Below are 20,977 nucleotides of genomic sequence, written 5' to 3'. Positions count from 1 at the left end.
TGCAGTGATTAATTGGGTAAGAGTAGGACAGAGCTGTGCTCAGCCCTGGCTGGAGCAGGTGGCATCCACCTGTGCATGCTGCAGGTATGTTCCCCTTGCAGTGGCACTCCCAGCTTTCCGAGCTTTATTTGACTCTCATGCTTGGAAACTAGTGGCTGTTTGCCTGCATTTTGTGGTTAGGTTTGAGTTTCAAGTCTAAGGTACCTTTTAGTGAGCCAACTCCAGCTAACAGCTTGTGGCTTAACTTCTAAGGAACCTGTAAAAGTAATACAGCATCTAAAACATAAAACATCACAAAGTCAAGCCTGTCCTAAAACAAAATTACAGATTCTAGCTTTTGGAAGCTGAAGTCTGTGCGTGCTTGGCAGCTCAGGGTCAGAATCCATCTGAGCCCTGACAGTGACATTTGGGAGTGCAATAGCATGACACAACATACACCTTTTTTGCACGGACATCCTCTGAGAGGACAGGGCCACATCTCTCCTCTGGTGTCACTTCCTACCCTAACAGGCATTGAGCAGTGTTTTTCTGCATGTCCTATTCCTCTCATGTTAGTTGCTGGTCACCTTCTGCAATGATTCTTCATCCACAAACTTCATGTTGGTCTTCTAGATAAACATGTGTGCTAATGACACACAAATCGGTGTGGGTTTTCAGGTATTAGCTTTTAACTGGAAGTCCTTTCCCAAGTAAGTTTTCAAGTCTTAACAGTAAACAGGAATTCCTCCACTTTCTGCACCCCACTGACAGCATGACTTCTGATGAAAAATGTTTGAAGGATGTGACCTGGCATATCTTTTTATTTTAGAGATGCTGACAGGTGATAATATGGTCTGTAAATTTTAGAGCTAGAATCTCTTGGCTGTGTTGCTGGCAGAGGGAGACAGCAGAGGGACAGCTTTCATGCTCCGTGAGACATGTGAAGGGGGAAAATAAAAATGTTGGAAGAGGAAAGAAGTCTGATACAGTAGTCTGTCTTCTTTTTTTCAAAATGGCTTTCCCTGGTAGAGCAATTGAGAGAAATTTATCAGTATTGGTCTTGTGTAAATTACTAGAAACAAAAGAACTAACTTCTCCCTCGTTCTGAATCAAGCCGTGCTTGGCTGCCTTACCTTGCCCCTAGACTGCAAGGCTTGATACAGAAGTTGAATTTGGAAGCAGTTTTGTCAGGTGGTGGTGTTGGCTGCTGCTGAGCTGATGAAAACTGGCAGTAGGCAGCAGAGCTGGCAAAGCCCCCTGTGAGAGGCACTGTGGTTCAGAGTTTTAGCCAGTTTCAGTGACAGCTTAGTCATCTAAAGAGAACTTGCTGTGCAAACATTCTGCCTAAACCAAGTTCTCAAACTTTACAAGTTACTCTGATTGTAAATGCTTTATCAAGATGGTCACTTAGATCTGTTTATCTCCATTGTAATGTGAGTGATTTCTTGAAACAAGCATAGTGAGAACACTATTATGGAAAGGCAGGCTTTTTTTTGAAGAGTCTGCAAATAATTGTGGTTGGTGATAAGTGTGTGCTGACCACTAATACCTGCATGAGCAACTAATACAACCTGCAATAACTGCAAATGCCGGTTGGGGACATTTTGAGTGTGCTGCTGCCCCATGTGCTGATAACCTCAAAAAATGGAAATCTGAAAGTGAATTTCAGAAAACTATTTCCTCATAAGAAGAAATGAACATGGGTCTTGTAAGGCTACCTTCCTTGAGTTTGCAAAGACACGGTTTCTGTTGGCTTAGTAAATAAGAATGTTTGAAGTGTCCTCACAAGTGGGCAGCAGAAGCTTAGTATTTTAATAAAGAAAATGAGGCTCTTGCAAGGCTTTTATTTTGTGGGTTTGGGGCTACAGTGTTAAAAGCTTATGACACCTACATTTCTGCCTGTTAACCATTGACAGCTGATAGGGCATAGTGTATACACAGTGAAGGAGACAAAACCAAGATTTAAGCATCTTGGTGAAACTGTTGTGCCTTACTTTAAGTCTTTCTTAAGGCGTCTATAAATTCCAGAGAGGAATAGGGAAGAGTTTGTACTCATGGTTGCTTTCTTCCACTTGGTGGCCTTAAGGAAAGCATCCTAGAGACTTGCAATAATACACACAAATAAAAAGGCTTGAAAGGATGTTTATGTAGTCTATTGTCAGATAGTTTTAAAACTTCTTAGGGTGGGGCAAAAGTGACAAGATATGTCTCCTGATTTCTGAATCAATGTAGTGGAAGGGATTTGCATCCTCTTTTTTTTGCAGACCATTTTGAAAACATGCAATTGTTGCATGTGATACTTGCTCATACAAGTGTCCAGCTTTTTATAAAGCGTTTCTGGTAATGAAGGCAGTTGGCATGCTTTGGAAAGAATAAATCCTCTGAGGATAATAGATCTGTTAGAAGTAGACAAAAACCAGCTTAAGGGTCTTGCTTCATTAATACACTTTCTCTCAAGTGGCTGCTTAGTGGTATTCTCACAGCTTCCTAGCCAGCCTTTGGTCTGACATTCATCCTAACTTTACCATGCTATAAACTTGGCTCTGTGCTGTTCCCTCACTGTCTGCTTCAAAGGTACAGTCGATGCATCTCCATTAGCCCTTTTTAGAAGTAAACTTTTAGCTCAAAATGTGCTAAGTCATGTGCAGAGTGTATTTGTCATGAAGTAAGAAGTCTTCCTTAAGTGCAGTGCCTTTAGCACTGCTCATCAGGTAGCACGGGTGTAAATTGCTAGAGGTTATGGAGTCAACTGATGTGTTGAGAGCCCCTAATTCCTCAGTTTATTCTTAGCCTTGGATAGTAAATTGGTGCCACCTTGTACAGTATTAACCATCTCATTTAACACATAAGCAGTCCTTTTAATTATTCAGTGCCTTGTTTATTGATATCTCCCTCAAAACTCAGTTTGACCAGTACCAAATGGGTTGGGGTGGAGAGTTGGTTTGTTTGTTTTTTCCTAACAAGCTGGGTCACACCTTGCAAATTCTTGATGATGGTCAACTGTAGCTCCTGAAAGCTAAACCTTCCTCAGGCTGTCAAAATCAATCAGGTTGACAGCTCCCCACCCTGTTCCTGGCTGTGCTGAGCTGCTCTGGTTACTGTCCTGTGGGTATCCTGTGCCACCATGTCTGGCTCCTGTTTGTGAAGGCTTCCTCCAAGGTGGCAGCCGCTCTGGCCTTCTGCATTTCCCGTGTCCGAACCTCCTGCTCTGCTAAAGGCCTTGCAGAGATCAGGCAAGGACAATATGGTATTCAAAAGAATTCACCACTTGGTGTAATTCTAATATCTAGTATTCTTCTTCAGTGGTGGGGATAACTTTTGAAGAGCTCTAATTTTGAGGCATATTAAGTTTTAAATTACTTCTGAACTGAAAGTTTTATGACCTGTGAATTGGAGATTTGCTGTTGGCCACACTTAACTAAAAGTACTGAGACACGAGCTTGTGTAGGCTGGTAAACATAGCTGCTGCCTCACCAATTGGTGACATTATTTCCTTCTGGATATTCCCTGTTGGCCTACAAGTCACTGCCAAGGTATATAGAGTGACTCACTCCTTGTAGTGCTTCCAGGGTGGAAATTCTAAAGTCTAAGCTTGGAGGTGACAATAGTAATAATTTTTTACATGTTAGGCTAGGCATTGGGGTGAGCCCAAAGGGGACAGACACATCCATATCCAGTAACTCCCTACCTAGCAACTACCTTTTGCTTACTGAGTAGATTTTTGTGAGGCTGGTTTTCTGTTTGGGAGATTCACTCTGATGGGCCTGTAGTTTTAGGGAGGATTTTATGTTGCTCTTTGGCAGAAAACTCCCATTGTGAAGGAGCTTGGGCTGACGCTGCATAACGTGACGAGTCTCCTACGCAGCATCCTCCCACAGCCTGTCAGCCTGAGAGCACAGCGCTGGTGCTCTGCAGAGCAGCAGGGAGAGAGTGCTGGGAGCTATTGGCTAATGTGATTATGAAGTTAGGAATCTCCTCCTCACTTCCTGTGGGCTGTGTAACACAAGAGCAAGACTTTTTAATTAACACAACAATCTGAAGCGAGCAAAAGAGCAGAGCTCAGCTAAAACAATTTTCCCGGCTGTTTGGGCGAGCAGATGATGTGAAATCTGGCATGTTAACTTTGCATTGGCCTTTGACTGATCTGACATGAGAGGCATAAAACCAAACAGGGCAGTGGTGCTTTCCCAGGAAAAACATGTTACAGATGAGATTCTCTCTTCTGTTGACTGGCTTTTTGATCTCTATGATGCCTAACTGGTCTTGAATGCCTCACCACTCTTTCAGTATACTTTAGGTACTCTTAGTATCAGGATTTTCCAGATTTTTTTTTTTTTTCCTAGACAAGCAAGTAATTCATAGCCACAGCCCTTTTCCTTTTCCCAATTTTTTTTTTCTTAAACTTTCAGTACTGTATCTGTGTATTAAAAAGTGGAGACTAAGAGTTCAAGTGGATTCCTTTCAACTAACATATCATTTGATTTGCCATGGTCAAAGGCCTGACTTGTGTGAAATGAGCTGATACAGACAACATCAAGATGAGCTGTCTTGTGTAGAGTTTTAGTGTATTGCATCCATGCAGAAGGAAAATCTGGAGCTGAGCAGATAAAAAAAATATGCCTGGGTAAGGAAAAGAAGCCCAGAAAAAAAAATTCTACTTTTCTGTTTTATTTTATTTTTTTCTCACTGCAGCTCCCTGAATTAATGTGGTGTTAGCTGCTAAGCTATGGACAGGTGTTGTTAGCTTTGGAACTTGTTTAACCTGTCTTTTTGATGCTCTCTATTTGTCCTTCAGCATGGAAGGAAGCTCTGGGATCTTCTTGGTTTCTGCAGGAGGTGCCCTGCACTGCTGCTTGTGTAGAAGAAAAGGATGCTGCACTTTGGTTCTTGGCCACCTTTAAATGTGTCCATAACGCTTAATATAAGCACTAAGAAAACTTCCTTAACCTGAGACTGAGTTGTTGGCTCTTAATGTTGATCTCTACACTGCAGCTGCAAAACTTTGTCAAGCTGGTAGACTGTAAATAAGGTGTTCTATTAGCTAGAATGCTAATGAGGACATGTTAAAATACAGCACAAGTTTGTGCTGAGTGTTTGTATCCCCCCCAAAGAGCATCTTCAAGAAGACATTTTAATCACATCAACCTCTGAGCCGTTGTTTTTGTTTTATATAGCTATTTGTCTTCACTTTTCATGTCCTTGGAATGTTTTTCTTAAGATGGAAAGCATCATCAAATAAAAATTCTTGTCTTGGTCACCATTTGGCTCCTGTTGTGTGAATTTAGTATGGAGTTAGTAATACTGCCTGATCTTTAATAACAAGATCTTGCCAATTCCTGATGCTGTCTAGCAATTTAAGTGAGGTGAGGAAAGACATGGAAAAGGGAGACTGGGCTTTTGTCTAAAGAAAGCAGAAGGTGGTTTTAATTCATTCTTGTTTCATACGGGAGGTGAGGATGTGAACTGGCTGCTCACAGTAGAGCCCCCGAGGGACCGAAGGTGGAGAAAGGTCACAGAAGCAGACACAAGAAGTGGTGAGCCAAGATTACTGGTAGCAGTTCAGTGTCTCTGGGCTGGGACACAGCTTGTATCGAAGCTTGTCAGCTTAACAAGCAGTTGCCTTTTGTATTGAGAGGATGCTTCTGTTGAAAGCACTCTTGGAAACAAACTATGCAGTGTAATGAAAATAAGTCCTAACATACCTCATCTGTTCTTTCCTGCCTTTGAACCCTGCAAATCCCTCCTCTTTCCTTTAAAGCTGCTGGGCTTTGCGTAACCTCTGATGTATTCTTCAGGTTTTTAGTTTAACCATTTTAATGGGAGCTTAGTCTCCCATGAACAGTAAATTTTTATTTTTAGCACTTCGGGATTCACAGATGAAAAGGACTATATGTAATTAGCTGTCTTGTGTGGGATGCTTTTCTTTATGGTGTCTTTTCTGGAACTTAAAATGGTAGTAAATAAGGAGGAGCAATTCCACACTAAGGAGTTGCACAGCAGTAGTCTGACCACAACTTAATTTTCCAGCTCCAGTAATATTCAAGTCCTAACATAGTTTGTGTACTTACAGCAGGGATGAGGCTGTGAAGGCTGTATGTTCTGTCAGGTAGATGTCTGCCCCTGCCCCCCAACAATTAATAGGGAAATGTGCTGATGACTCAGTGTTGTTATCTCTTGTGTAACAGGAAAACTGAGATCATTAAGGGAATTCCCAGTGGCAGGAATACTGGGTGTACCCGTGGCATTGGGAACCTCCGTTCATTGTGGCAGGAGATTGTTGGCAACAGAGATGAGGGCTGAACTTGAGCAGTGTCTGTGTTTAACATCTCTGGAGCAGCCATGCCAGTCAAACCATGAGCAGCCGTGCCATCACTTGCTGCTGCTACTGGCAGAGCTATGCCTCTGTTCGAAAAATCTTGTTTGGGTAGAAGCTGTAGGTCTGTATTTTGGTATTTGGTACAACTTTGCTGGTGAAATACGTGGAGTAACTTGTGCTCCCGGGAGACATGTCGATGCTTGCAGCTGCCAACACTGATACTCCTTAAGGAGGCAAAATGCTTGCATGAGGCCTGAACTATATTTAGTAAATAAAGAAAACGTTTTCTTACTTTTGAGCCAGTAAATGTCAGCTTCACTTGCCGTGTGTCATGTTTTGTTCTGATATCGTGGAACCTGATCTAATTCTGTAATTTCTGAATAATCACTTCCTGTCTGCCACTCCCTTGTTTGTGTCATGTGCTCATAGGAAGAAGCACTTTTTAAAAGGAAAAAGTGCACCAGCCACGAGCTTACCACACTCACATAATGATGGAGCATCTCAAAAGTTGTTGGAAGAAGGAAGCCAGGTTTTAAGTGGTGTAAACATAGGTGGTGTATTTGGGATTTTTTCCCTGTTTGTTTTTTCTGTATTGCAGATCAGTTCCGAATGTTCTATGAAAAGAGAAACTTCACAGTCCAGATAGTGGTCATCTGTGGGCTAAGTGTCTCAAGTATGCAGGTGCTGTGAGTGTCCACAGATCTTGGGGAGTCTCCTCAGGTGCAAAGCTTGCCCAAACTGCAGCCTTTAATTACTTTGTGTACATAATTGGGTATGGAGCTGTAGCCAGTGATGGAGAAAGGAATACAGCATTATAAAAATGTTAGGGAAATCACTTAGCCAGTAACTCTACACAGCTGATCCTTCTGCCTGAATCACCATGATCCTTTAAGCTGCTTCGAAGTAAAATATGCAGTTTGTACTGACAGAATTGGGGATGAGAGTTAAGGGCCTCTTGCTTTCTGATGATGGACAGGAAAGGTTATTGCTAATCTAACATAAAAAGTAAAAAGTTGATTTTGTTTTAAGCAGTGGAAGCCATGGTTATTGTATGTTAGGCTTCATTTCTGTTTTGAGGAGGAGAGGTGAGGACATTGCTGTAACCTTGCTTCATGGTGTTAGGGCAGCAAAGGAAACAAGGAGGTAATGTGCTGCTGTAGCCCAGGTAAGGGGCACTATTGCAGCAGGGGTTATGGGAGCCACATAGTAATGGGCCATATATGTGTATGAGTGTGAAGACCGCAAGGATTATGATAAATATCACACTGAGATATTTAGTGAGATAAAGTTTTACTCTTTAAATATCTACTGTTGTACTGGAGGAAAAAAAAAAGATGTATTGTGGAGCTTCACCCTCCACCGAGATGGCCAGTGTGTCCTTGGCTCTGTAGGGAGGCTGTGCACGGGGCAAATCCCAGAGCGGCAGTCCTCCTCAGACTGACTTTTTTTCATCCCTTCCTTAGCTTGTGGGTAGGGGCTCTGGGTACACCAGTAGCAGTGTTCAGCTGGGGGCAGCTGTGCACCGGGGATGGCGTTGGCATTTTATTTCTTCCCAAGTGGGAAGTTCTTCCCAGCCTCTCTCTGTAGAGCAGATCAGCTCTGCACTGCCTGGCACAGGGCTGGGCCTCTGCAGGGGTGGCTGAGCTCTCAAGAGAAGTATCCTTTGCTTCTGCCCTCATGATCATCCAGGAAAATTCTGACTTTGCACTCTGCAGGCAGCTTTTACTGCTTTGCAACCTGTCCTCAGGAAAGAGGGCTTCCTGACTCTTACTTTGTTTATAACTGGGAAGATGATTTCCATTTGTGTGGTGAGCAGCCTTGTCCTCTGAAGGGGGAAGAGTGCCTGCAATGTGGGGAAATGTTACAGATGCAGTTTGAATTGTAATGGACTGGGCTCTTGACCTTGCTTCTCCTCTGCATTAGAAAACAGAACATTAAATGTATTTATATCGTTGGCGTTTGCAACTTTTCTGCTTTGCACCAGCAGCACTTTGAGGTTGCTGCTCCCTCATCCCTCACCACCTGAGGGGCCCGTGATTTTGCTTCACTTGCTGATGCTCCTTTCCAGTGCCATCATCTCTGTGTGGGACGCGCGGGGTTGCTCTGGCCAGACTCCTTGTTGCGGATGATGACTGGCTCGGACCTGCTCGCGCCACGGCTTGGTGCCTCTCCTTCTCCTCCTGCCTGCGGGCTTGCTCCTGCCCGCCCCGGCCTGCTCCAGCCTGGGGAGCAGGGGGCTGGAAAACGTGTCTCTGCAGGGGCAGTGCCGCCTGTTCCTGCCCCACCAGAACACAGGAGATAAGCTGTCTGGGATTCCCACAGCTCCCCAGTCCCAGCAGCCAGGAGGGCATCCCGGTGCATCCGGGAGGCCACAGGTGGAGGCAGGAGCCTGCCAGCGCCATAGGGCCCGGGGCATCCGGGGCAGCGGCTGTGTGGGGCTGATGAGAGGGTGCAGCTGTCAGGGCTGGCCACGACCGGTGTTTATCTTGTGACTAACCTGACTCCAGCCAGCAAAGTTTGGGAGACTCCCAGAGGTCGTGACTTGAAAGACAAGTGTTGTAATTAATTTCTTATGCCACACTTGTTTTGAAGCCTTTTTAATTCCATGATAAGAGGCAGAATCTGGACTTCATTTACAATCCTCTGGGTTGGAGGCAGGAACCAGAAAAGTGCTTTGTGAAGCACTGCAAATGTTTTTTACTCCCTCCTCCCTCTTTGCAGGATGTATGTGGTATTATCACACCACAACAGTGAAGCTATAAAAACATTACTGTGTCCATTTTTTTTGAAGAGAGGAAACACAACCTCAGAAGAATTTTAACTGCGTAAATGCACATCTTTCTCTGAGAAGGTCTGGTAGCAACTTCAGAACACTCCAGGATAAAGAGTGTGGAAGAGATCGCCATTTATTTCTTTGAGACTTATATTTTCATTAAATATGAACTTCTCCACAGTTCAGTGATTTTTTAAAAAAATATTTTTACTGGTAATTTAGAAGAATAAGTGAAAAGGTACTTCCTAGCCTGCCTGTCTGAATTAGCTTAGGATGAATAAGGTGTTACTCAGCCAAAGAATGTGTGAGAAAGAATTACTTCAGAACAGAAACCAGTCTTTTTCAGTAGTATCCTTGTATCTCACAGATTTAATGTTTGCAGCAACTGAATGTCTCTATTGCCACCTTTGAACACATGCTGCCAGTTCTGGGATATCTTTTCCTTCCAAGAAGAAAAACTGCTTGCATGCTACAGAAACATGATTAGCAGTTACCTGAGCACGGGGTAATAAAAGATTCTTGATCACTATCAGTTTTACTTTTAGCTGTGGAGGGAGGATCACCCTAGACTGGAGAGAAGGAGAGCACCTGGCAGAGAAGGCGAGCGTAAGTGGCAGACAGTAGCAGAAGGGAGTGTGAAGTACCACACTGGATTCAGGTTCCCTCGGGTGAACCACAAGCTGTGTTAGCTGGGTTCTAGAGGTCCTGCCTTCCTGGCATGGCTCACCTCTGTTGGCTGTTGAAATGATCTTTGATGCTGATCGAGTTACCTCTGAACAGAGGAAAAGGCTGTGCTTTAATATTGTCATCTATAGGATGATGGTTCTGATCAGATTCAGTATTGCAGCCCTTAAAAATAATTTCCTTTTACCTATGGCTGTGTAAATACTCTCGTTGTGCAAATACACCAGCTTTATTTTGTACTGCCTAATGTTGTGCTGCCTTTCCAAGCTTCATTTGAAACTTCTCCTGAGGCTAGTATGAGACAAAAATTTTGTTTCTTGTCAGAGGTATGAAATTCATATTCTGAATTCATATGATCCTAAGGTGAAATTTTTTTATTACTTGTGGGTTTTCCAAATATTGCAGCTATGAAAAATAGAATTATATTCTCCTGAATTTGCTCTTTGGCTCAATGCATAAGCATTTCATGCCTTCCACACTTTAGACTTGTGCAAGAAGTAACAATTTTCCACTATCAGTTGGGAAACAGTTAAATTCAGTATTTTCTTGGTAAAATTTGCCACTTTTTGAGTCATTAATAAGATTTTTATTGTATCTGCACTGTCCAATAAGAGTTATTGCAGTTTCATCTCTTGTTTTGCTTTGTGTAACACGTACACATTTTCTGTTGGAAAAACAGATTCCTTTTGTGCCTGTTTGGGGGAGCAAATGGTGCTCCCCTCAACTGCCTGATCTGAATGAATAGGAGAGTGTGTTTGCAGGTCAAAAACGGAGTGGTTGAAATAGGATAATTAAAGGGTTGCTTTTTAATAACTTTACATCTTAAAGTTTATAATATTGACTTGCTGAATAGATTGAATGAAATTATTGGTTGGAGAGGGTGGTTTTGAGGGCAATTTTTTATTTTCCCCAAACATCTTTGAATAGGATCGACAGCCCTTCCTTTTTGATACCATCAGCTGAGTGAATAGAGTTGCTGATGTTTGCTGGGAGTTGTTGGATACATGGTGATAGGCTTTTGTCAGGCCAGCAGGAGAGCTGTTTACAGGTGATGCTTTTGCTCTCTGCATGCGCCACCGACCCATTACTGCTGCTGGGTGTCCTCAGTGCTGATTGTCCTGGGAAACCATCTCACCATCAAAATCTCCAGGACAGCACCGGTGATCTGGGATGAACATAATAATGATTGATATCTGAGAAGTGCAGCATAAACATGAATTCTTCCAACTGACCTCCTGCAGGAAGTGGGAAAGATTAACTAATACTTTAAAAAAACCCAGCAATGAAGCCAAAGCTCAAACCCTGTAATTTTCTAGTGCTGCAATAACATAATCTCGGCATAATGTGGTTTGTGGAAAGCAATAAGGGGAGAAGGCTGTTTCTGTCATGTTTTATGATGGAAGAGAAGTCACATGTGAAACTTAGAGGAAGAAAACCCTGACAATCTTAGTAAACACTATCTGCACTTCCACTGTAAAATTTGGAATCCTGTAGTTGGCTTATGGGACAGTTTGGAGATCTGGGTTTTGATATTTCTGAGGGCAAGGATAACTTTGGGAGGTACATGCCTGGGTGCTTACTTATATTTGGTAGCACCCATCTCTTCCAAAGGTGTCACTTCTTTCATGGGGCAGACTTGCAGGCCGTGCTGCTGCATTGGAGCGGGTCTGGGAGTCAAAACCAAAGGCTCCTGCTGGGAAAGGAAGAGGTTCAGCAAGGGAACAGTGGCCTCTGATGACAAGCAATGAGAAGTGCAGGAGGCCACACCAACAGTGCAGACTAAAGTCCCAAGGAATTGATTGTCTCCATCCTCAAGGCAACCAGCTTAAAAATGTTTTTATACATGTCTGACACTGTAAAGACACTAACATTAATGCAATTCTAGTTTTGACTGCTGTAACATGCTAAACCAAAAAACAAAATAACATTTACCTTCTTGAAAGAAGGTAGGATATTACAAGTTTATAAACGTCTTGGAAGTAAAGATAGATTTGTTAGACATCTGTGTTAGATTTTAATCCTAACCTACTAATGAACGTTCCCTAAGTAGCAAGGCAAATTTATCTCTCTAGTCCTGACTGAATCAATGGAAAAAGAAGGTTGCCTTTTGCAAAACTGCGGTTTACTAGGCCTAGTTTGTGCTTCTAAAGTCCTGTTGAGTGTTAAACTATAACATTCAGGTAGTTTTCTAAATGTTGATAGATCGTGTCCAGTCTTCTGATACAGTGCTATGAGGAGAGAGAGAGGAATGAGTATCTCTGTGTGGGACTGTGCATGTGTGGGATCCATTACTTGATTTCTGACAGAATAGCAGCTACAACTACTTTACGTATAGTGTGGTTTTTTGGGTTGGTTCACCCAGAGGTTGCTGGCAGCAGTGTGGCTGGATTTTTTTTTTTTTTTAGTATTCCTGCAACACATACAATGCAATGTTAGCATTCAGATAACCTTATTTTTCCCGCCATTAAATACTCCTTGATGAGCAGTATTGGCACTGGTCCTCCCCCCAAGTCATAGTTCATTTCATATCTGTTTCCTCTTAAATCCCTTTGCATGCAGTCAGCCTTACAGGTTCATAAATGAGAGACTGCCAGTTTATTTGCTGTCTGATTGCTTTCACAAATGCTTCTGGTGTTGATCTTTCTGAGAAAACAGAAAGTGATCGCAATTTCTGTCAAACATGGACAGTGTTTTGTAGCCGGGACACAGAAAGGTAGAAGGGTTAAACATGACACGTTCCCTTGAAATGGCTTTATGACTGCTGCTAATTTGAATGCTCAGTAATAGAGATCTGTTGGATGGAGGGGTTACCCTCCACTATTAATGACTCATTGGCCTCCTTCCCAAGCTGCCTGAAGTGCCGCTCTCCCTAGTGGAAGTAATTTTGTCTTTGAAGTACTTTCCAGAGCTGTCGACTAATGTTCCACAATTCCCAGAGGAAATAATAAGCCATGAGTGCATGTACACTGAAAATGTAGAGTCTGAAATGAACTGTTCCTATAGGAGCCTGGCAGTCTGCTTCTCTGTGGAATTTGGCTTGTTTATACAATCTTATCTGGCTAAGCTTTGGTATTTTATCTGGCAGGCAGTTCCTATGAAAAGCAGCTGTCCAAGCAGTGGGAGTGGTGCTCCTGGTGGTTTTTTCAGAAGGTCTATAATTTCTTGTTTCATGTAAATTACAGAAATACAATACTCTCTTGGCTACAACCAAATGCTCTAAGCAGTTTTCTTAGCCTTATAAATAGCCCTTTAAATATGCTCTGCTGTTATGTCTTGTGTGACTTAACGATAGGATTCATGATGCCCACCAGGAAGATAGAAGGTGTTCTGTAAAGTCATAGGCTGACTACAGAATTGTTAAAAGAGCACCTCAAAGGTTACAGATTTTACAGATACGTTTTTTAGCTACCACCATCACCGTTGTCAAGAAAGTGAGTCCTTCTCTGCGTGAAGAGATCTGTGCATGTATCTTCTCTAACAGAAAGGTCCTTAGGGGTAAGTAGGTAGTGATAATGTTATTAAAAAACCCCAAAACCACCCCACCAACCAAACACATAGTAACAGAAATGATGCACCCAAAATACTTCAGATTTTGTGTAACTCATTAATAGAGAAAATGTTTCTTAAAATGTACTGAAAGCTGAAGCTTTTGGGGGAAACAGGGCTATTCAGGGCCTACAGAAGAACTCAAGGTATTTTTTGTGTAGCTTTGGCTTGCAGATTCAAGTAAGAGAGAATTTAAATGCTCAGGAGTTCTCCAGCTGGTAAATTATGTTCCTCATCTCTTTTTACAGGAAGAGTATTTTCAGTCGGAAGCAAATTATGGGCACAAGTAGAATTCAGGTCCAAGTCTTTTAAAGTTTAGTGGTTATCCAGGATTATCCATCCAGTTCATAGTACATCTTATCTGAAAGCATTGCATCTTGAAGATTAGAATGATCCATATAATCTGGCCTGTTCTGAGAAATGATGGACATTTTCTAGGCCTAAAAGACTAATTCTCTCTGTGTCACAATACAATGTATGTAAGCAACATTTAACTCTGGCCTCATTTGAGACGTAAGAAAACATGATACCCTGTAAGATTTAGGGCTTTAAGCATTGTTCAGATGTGCCATTTGATGACACTTCTCATGCTAGTATACATACAGAGTTCTATAGATCCCTTTTGCTCTACAAAAGGGGAATTTGATATTGCAGCAAATGAAAAATGAGCTCTGTCTGGTTCCATATGGTATATTCTGGTCTTGCCTGAGACCTGGCATCAAGCGCAGTCCATTTCTTTAGCTGAAGTGACATTCCTGCTTGAAATCCTATATGGTGAGAAACTCAAAACCTAACAAGTTGCTGACCTTCATTAAAAGTGTGTCATCATAAATTATGCACTGATAGAGTTTCCATTTCAGTCTGACACATGCCACCTGAGCAGTTTAGTAGTGGAAGGGGGCAGTGCACCATTGTGTGTCCACCCTGTAGTTGATAAAAGTGAATGATGTTGGATAACTTCTCCCAGTTCCCTTGTGAAGAAGGAAATTTTATTTTCGTTGTGGTAGGGATTGATGACTCTGCTCCCACAGCAACAGCTGATGTTAAACTTCAGCTGAGATACTTTGCTTTATTCCTTCAGCAAGATTAGTGGTTCTAAATAACATTGAGGGTGTAGCTGTTTTGTTCTACAGGATTTTTTGGGGCTTTATTTTGGTTTGTTTAGGTGTTTTGGGGGTTTGTTTGTTTTTTGGTTTTTTTTTTTTTTTTGTCTGTTTGTTTGGTTTTTTTTAAAGTGATGTCTCAAGCGAATGTAATTACTGGAGAGCAGGTTATCTTGAATTCAAGTAATGTAATAATCCCTGTATTGTCAAAGAGCATGTATTCCAAACTTGAATTTTTTTCAAGAAAATAAAGCTAATTAGTCTTTTTTTTCTTAAAAGCTCTTCAAATGAGCTCTCATTTCTCCAACCTGTAATAGCTTTTAACAGTTTTTACCTATTAAAATTAGGATTTCCTCTTCCTCATATAGAATCCCATTTAGAGTCAGAGTTTGAAACTAGTGCTTGGCACTGTTTTAAAAACAAAAACTCCAGTCATCAACAAGGCATGGACTTCATTTTTTTTAACATGGTCCAGCCCTGTAATAGTAAATCCTAGAACAGTCAGTGGTCCCACACTGAAGGTAACCTGCATTACTTGTACTGTAATCCCTGCTCATGCCTGGTTCATGTTTGGAGGAAAAAGTTTGCATTTTTGTGGTGAGATGGGCTTTTTGTTATTAAAGGAGGTGGTTGCTTTGAAGCTGTTCACAGGTTAGGAATGCTGGCAATCATCTGGGGAGACTCATTAGTGGGCTGAGCACAGATGAGGAGGTCACAGGCACAAAACAACCGCTTCTTTTGTGCCATTGTCCTACTGGTGGGTCAGCTCAAGGGACGTGCTTCAGAAATGATTTATGTGTGTTAGGAGGGCCATCATACTGTGAATTTGCTACTTCATCACCACAAACTTGCATCTTGTGAGAATTAACTCTTCTAGGTTGTTGCTAATTAATGGAAAGAAAACAGTTTTGTCAGCAAATATTTTGCAAGTTTGCCCTAAAGTAATTAAGTATTAATGTACTAACATAGAGAGAGAGAGGGAGATAACAGTTACCTGGGTGCTTCCAGGGGATAGATGGCTAACTGGGGCATGTGCTTTATTTTACAGTGCAATGAACTGTACTCACTTGCCTAATTTTCTGAGTCTTTAAGGGATGCAGGTTTTGTTTTCAGGTTTTTTGTCAGTACTGCAAGAGACAGTCTTAAACACATAAACTCACGTGTAATTTTAATTGGCATCTTAAGCTGAAAATTTGTGATAAAGGTTTTCTTGGACCTTGAAGCACAGCACTACTATTCTACAGCACTGTATTTCAAGCAAGGAAGAATTTGGATTCTAAATCTGAAGCCCCAAGTTGTTTTCATAGGACTATCACAGAAATTTATCAGTGAATTGTGGGGGTGAGCTGGGTACACTGTTGGAGACTGTGGTGATGAAAGATCTCTCTTGTACACCCATACTTTACAAGGAAAGTATCAGAATTAGCTGAATGTAGATGGTGATCCTGTTGATGGAAGAAGAGGAATAATACCTGGCTTTGGCTGCAGTAATTGGCTACTGTACCCAAAAGAGTAGACACTGCACTGACTGTCCACCAGGAGAACTTGAGAAGGTGCCATTTCTTCCACAGTCACTGTTTTGGCTGTGAATACACTTCCAGAAACCAGTTAGGAGCTTCTTGTGTTTGGGTGATTTTAAGGACTTCCAATCCTGTGCCTCACCAGTCTAAATAACACGGAGCTGGTACAGCTCTGAACATCCTGGGAGAAGAGAGAAGAGGTGAATGTGAAGTTAAACACAACAGACTTGGCCAAGGAATATCTTCATTTCACAGAAACTTCTCCCTCAGGATGACCTTTCAGATGCCTTGTGATGTCCTCAGGGTTACTATAGCCAGTGTAAATAAGTTATAGGAGAATGCAGAAATAGTCTTTCTGAAGTCTTCAAATGATTTTTTTCCAGCACAAAGGACTTTGTAGGATCACTGTATAACTTTGGCTGGAAGGGACCACCTCTGGATCCCAGCTAATCTAACACCCTGCTCCGAGGAGGCTCATTTAGATCAGGTTGCTACTACCCCATTTTTTTAGGGTCCTTTAATTAGTGTAACTTAGTTTCCCTTAATTGAAGTCTGTCAATAATACATCTAGAAAGTGGGCTTGAAAATGAGACCTTGCAAGACGTAAAAATGCAATTATAAGCTTCTTTTCACTAACAGCCTTTTTTCCCCTCCAACCTTCATCAGGTAGAGGTCTTACTTTCTCAAACATTGCTATGAAAGGTTGATTTGTCAGAGAAGCAGTTTTCTTAGTGGCAGTTCTGTAACTGTACTTTTGTATTTTACTGCTCGTCTTCAACAGGAGAATAAACTGAAAGTCTGTTAGTTTATCTGAAAAGTGTTACTATGCTTAAACTCCTGGTGAAATAACTTCCCAGCTAGTGCATGGCTTACGTTTAAAATATGCATAGTATTTTTATTGTGAGATGCAGTGATGCAATTTGTACACTAACAACTTCATGACAAGTATTTTTTATGCAAAGCACAGCATGAACTTCTTATGTGGAATAACTTAGTTTACTTGGATGCATTAAAGGTGATCACTTTACACTGCTACAGAGACTGAAATATTTAAACAATTCCTTAAGCTGCAGGCCCAAGAAAGGCATTTTCCTGTGAATCTTGCTCTCAAAGGCAGGAGTGTGTGTGTGAATCCATGTCCATTCTGTGATCCTTAGCATACAGACTAAGCAGAGGAGTTTTCTTCTCCCTGCTTCTCTTTCTGCCAGGCTGCTTGCTTATGCAGTACCTTTTGTTACCTGGCACTTTTAGAACGTTTTATTGCTGTCAATTTCAGCTGAAATTAAGTAAAATATTGCAAAGAGAAGAGTGATGTATGAAGAGATGCATATTAACAAAAATCCCTTACTAGAAAAGCCGAGGCTGAAAACATATCCAACTACTCTCTTGCACTCTTGCTTTCATGTTTTGTACCTAAGGTTAAGGCTGTGTATTGGGTATTAAAATACTCCCCAATTCAGACTTTTAGGCTAGGAATGTGTATATATATGCACCTTGCCCACTTGAGATGTATGTGTAAAATTACAATCCAATCCTGAAAATACAGTTTTGCGTCCAAGACAGTATATCAGGCAAGTAATTGCCTTCTGTACAGCTGACAACAGGAGTTAAGAATCAGAGGTCTCTGTTCTCCAAAACATGGAAGAAGTATGGGGAGTCATTGTAAACAATCAATTCATTCTGAGTGTTGTGCTGATGGACGTAAAGTGAAACAAAGATTAGAGTAAATTGAATAATTAATTTGATTTTTTCCCATATTAGTATTATTTTTTTCATATTATTATTTCCATATTACATATGCCTTCACTGAACGAGTTTGAGGAGGAAAATGCCCTGCAGATTGAATTATTCTGTTTGATTGATACATTAGTACTTTTTCTCTTTCAGATGAAGTGGACTACAGCAATTTCGGGACCAATACGCTGTCGAGGAAGAAGAAAGCTCTGGTGACGCTCCGCAATGACAACCTCCGCCGGCGTCCCCACATCAACATTAGCATGCCTCATGATTTTAGACCAGTGTCTTCCATAATCGATGTGGACATTCTTCCTGAAACACACAGGAGAGTGAGGCTGTACCGACACGGGTGTGAGAAACCCTTGGGATTTTACATTCGCGATGGCACCAGCGTAAGGGTTACTCCTCATGGACTGGAGAAAGTACCCGGTATCTTCATCTCCCGTATGGTTCCTGGTGGCTTGGCAGAGAGCACAGGCTTGCTGGCTGTGAATGACGAAGTTCTGGAAGTTAATGGCATTGAAGTAGCAGGAAAGACTCTTGACCAAGTCACAGACATGATGATTGCCAACAGCCATAATCTCATTATCACAGTCAAGCCAGCAAACCAGAGGAACAATATTATTCGGAGCAGCAGGATGTCTGGTAGCTCTGGCCAGTCTACAGACAGCACTGCGAGTCACCATAGCTTGCCTACATCCCACGTGCTGCAGAACTTCCACCCTGATGAAATGGAGAGTGATGAAGAGGCTGACATTGTCATCGAGGGTGGTCTGGAGCCACAACACATTCCTAAACTGCACAGCCTTACTTCCAGTAGCCTCTCTCGAATCAATGGCAGCAGCCTTAGCCACAGACTTCAAAGGGACCTGGTGCTCAACAACAACTCTGGCCGAGAAAGCAACGGCAACATCCACAAATTACTCAGTTCCTTAAAAACTGATCCCCGCCACAGTCTGGTTATCCCCAGAGGAGGTATTGAGGAGGACGGAACAGTCATTACACTTTAGTAGCAATTTCTGCAATTCTCCTTACAGTCTTAAGTGCCAATTAGGACAATCGACTCGTGCAACATGTGCACAAAACGGAGCTGATATTCTCATAGACCTCACGGGTGCAGAAAATTGTTGCTTTCTAGGAAACGTGGCATCTGGAGTTAGGCATAAAACTGTCATGCACTGCCAAATCTGTCAGGAGAAAGCCAGAGTGCAAAACCTGGTTTATGTCCCAGCCCCGAAGTTTGTTTTAGTTGGTGTAAACCTAAGCAGTCTTACAGGCTACCCATGGCAGTGTTACATACTCGGGGTTGAAAGCATGGGCAGATGTATTTATACATGCATGTATATGAATTAGATTTTAATAGTAACAGACATGGCTATTTGAAGTGGAACCTGGTTTTCTTCTAATACCAGCTAAGGAGAGAGTGCTTCTTAATAGCCATCCCGTCTTCTGCTGTTACACACAGCCCTTCCGCCGACTTGTTTACACCGTATTCTCAGCGTTGTCTAATCCAGACAAGCTCTGTGAAAGCAGCCGTTTCCTATTCTGGTGGTTACAGCGTTCGGGAGATGCTGCAGATGTATTTTCCAAAGGAAACTGTAGATACCTAAATCCATATCCATGTAAATCCGCGTTCTTCCCGCGGCCCGAGGGGCGGTGCGGGACGAGGCCGTGGCTGCCGGGCCGTGGGCGCCACCTGCCGGCCGGCGGGGGCAGCGCGCTGCGTTCTTGTTCTCTCTCACCATATTTATTAGATAATACCTCCTTTTTTTGTTTGTGGTTTTTTTCCCTCCCCCCATCATCTCTGTTTTTTCAAAATCATGGTTCGTGTGAGTTTTTAGGCGTGCAAGTCTCAGAGCTGACACAGGTCCTTGCTGTACCTTTGGGGCACCCTGAATCCACAAGGTCTTTCCTTGGGAAAAGATTGCCCTGCAGAGTGGAGGGGTGCTGACTGACTCTCAAGCCTAACTTAGAATGGTTCTGTTATTTTTGGACTCCTCTAGTAATAAAGCTTAATCTCTACACAGGACTTCTAGAAAGTTAAAATATACTGGATGTTTGTGAAGCTCAGATACCTTTGCTGGGTGGCCAGCTGGCTAGTGAGTGACCAGTGACTGTTGAGTCAGTACCTGTCTGCTTCTGGAAATGCCATGAGTTTTATGAAAGTGGTCTAATCTAAAATATTTTGTTATATCTTGATCAGTGTAAGGAACAAAATATAAATGTTTTAAAATGTATTTTTCTACTTTTAGCTTGTGTCATTTGCTCTTTGTTTTTAACTTTGTAGTACATTAAAGCTTTTTTTATATGGTGGAATAGACATTTCTTAAATATTTTATGAATATGAAAATTCAGGAGTCTTGGTTTGGAAAAATTGCATTCTGTTTTGGAATCTGTAATGGCTGGAAAAAGGATGTGTGGACTAATTCATTGTCGCTAATTTAGAATACCTGTGGAACAACCAGTCTTCTGCTCATAGTTAAATATCTTTGGGACATTGAACTTAGTTTATTTCTTTTAGATTTGCTTTAAGAGTTTATTTTAAAATCCTTTCACTTACTCTAACTAAAACTTTACTAGGTATCGAAGCAGCTATAGAGCTGTACTTAGTTTTCCCAGCACAGTAAGAATAGAACATTGATCCTGTTCGTCTTAAAACTGTGTTTGTACTTTACCAAAGGTTTTCATTTTTAAAAAAGAACCTGATTATTGGTGCAGTAAAAAAAATGAATAGCTGGATATGCTTCAGGCAATCAGACCATCTTATCAGGAAAAATTTGTTACACCTTAAATAAGACTACTTTTATGAATAAGTGGATTTGTCTGGCTGAAGTTACTCGTTTTACCTTAGTTAACTGATGAAAATGTGACCTGTCTGCAATAAAATGTGCACTGTCTTACTTCTACTCTATATTTTTTTCCCTGTGCTGCAAGCATTTTTTGTGGAAGTATCTCCCTTTCCTGTGACAACAAGGTATCCGGTTTGGGTGGCTCTTCAACTATGTAACCATGTTCCTGCCCTGCTTTTCTCTGTACCAGTACAGACTTCGATCACTTTCTTTAAGCTCAGTGATACCGAGTTTCTTTCCATAGTGTTTTTTTCTGAGTGTTGCTTTTACTAAAAGCTCCTGTTATTCTGATTTCCACTGGAACCAACTATCTTCCTACCCTCCTCATGGCATGGCCTGCTGCAGACCTCAGGGCTTTGAGGGGTAATTCTGGCTCCTTGGAAAAAAGCCAGGGGCATACCTCTGCCTGCCACTGCACACCTTTCCCCGGAGCCTCTGGCTGTCAGTGCCCATAGAAAGCGTGCTACTAC

The 20,977-nt window shown here is 41.9% G+C and overlaps 1 protein-coding gene across 2 annotated transcripts in view; it reads left to right on the top strand.

Moving 5' to 3' along the window:
- The window catches only part of LOC121674436 (partitioning defective 6 homolog gamma-like), a 65,408-nt gene extending 44,850 nt beyond the window's left edge, over positions 1–20,558 (top strand). For both annotated transcript variants that reach the window (XM_042048788.1, XM_042048789.1), the window contains exon 3: positions 17,809–20,558. In XM_042048788.1, coding sequence (XP_041904722.1) covers positions 17,809–18,668 — 860 coding nt within the window. In that variant the 3' untranslated portion in view covers positions 18,669–20,558. The remainder of the gene's footprint in view (positions 1–17,808) is intronic.
- Positions 20,559–20,977: the final 419 nt, after the last annotated feature.

Source organism: Corvus kubaryi, unplaced genomic scaffold, assembly GCF_017639235.1.
Source record: "Corvus kubaryi isolate FWS band 111438036 unplaced genomic scaffold, C.kubaryi_AGA036_p1.0 68, whole genome shotgun sequence".
Classification (NCBI taxonomy): domain Eukaryota; kingdom Metazoa; phylum Chordata; class Aves; order Passeriformes; family Corvidae; genus Corvus; species Corvus kubaryi.
Note: the sequence above shows the minus strand (reverse complement) of the source record. Positions and strands in the feature narration are given on the sequence as shown.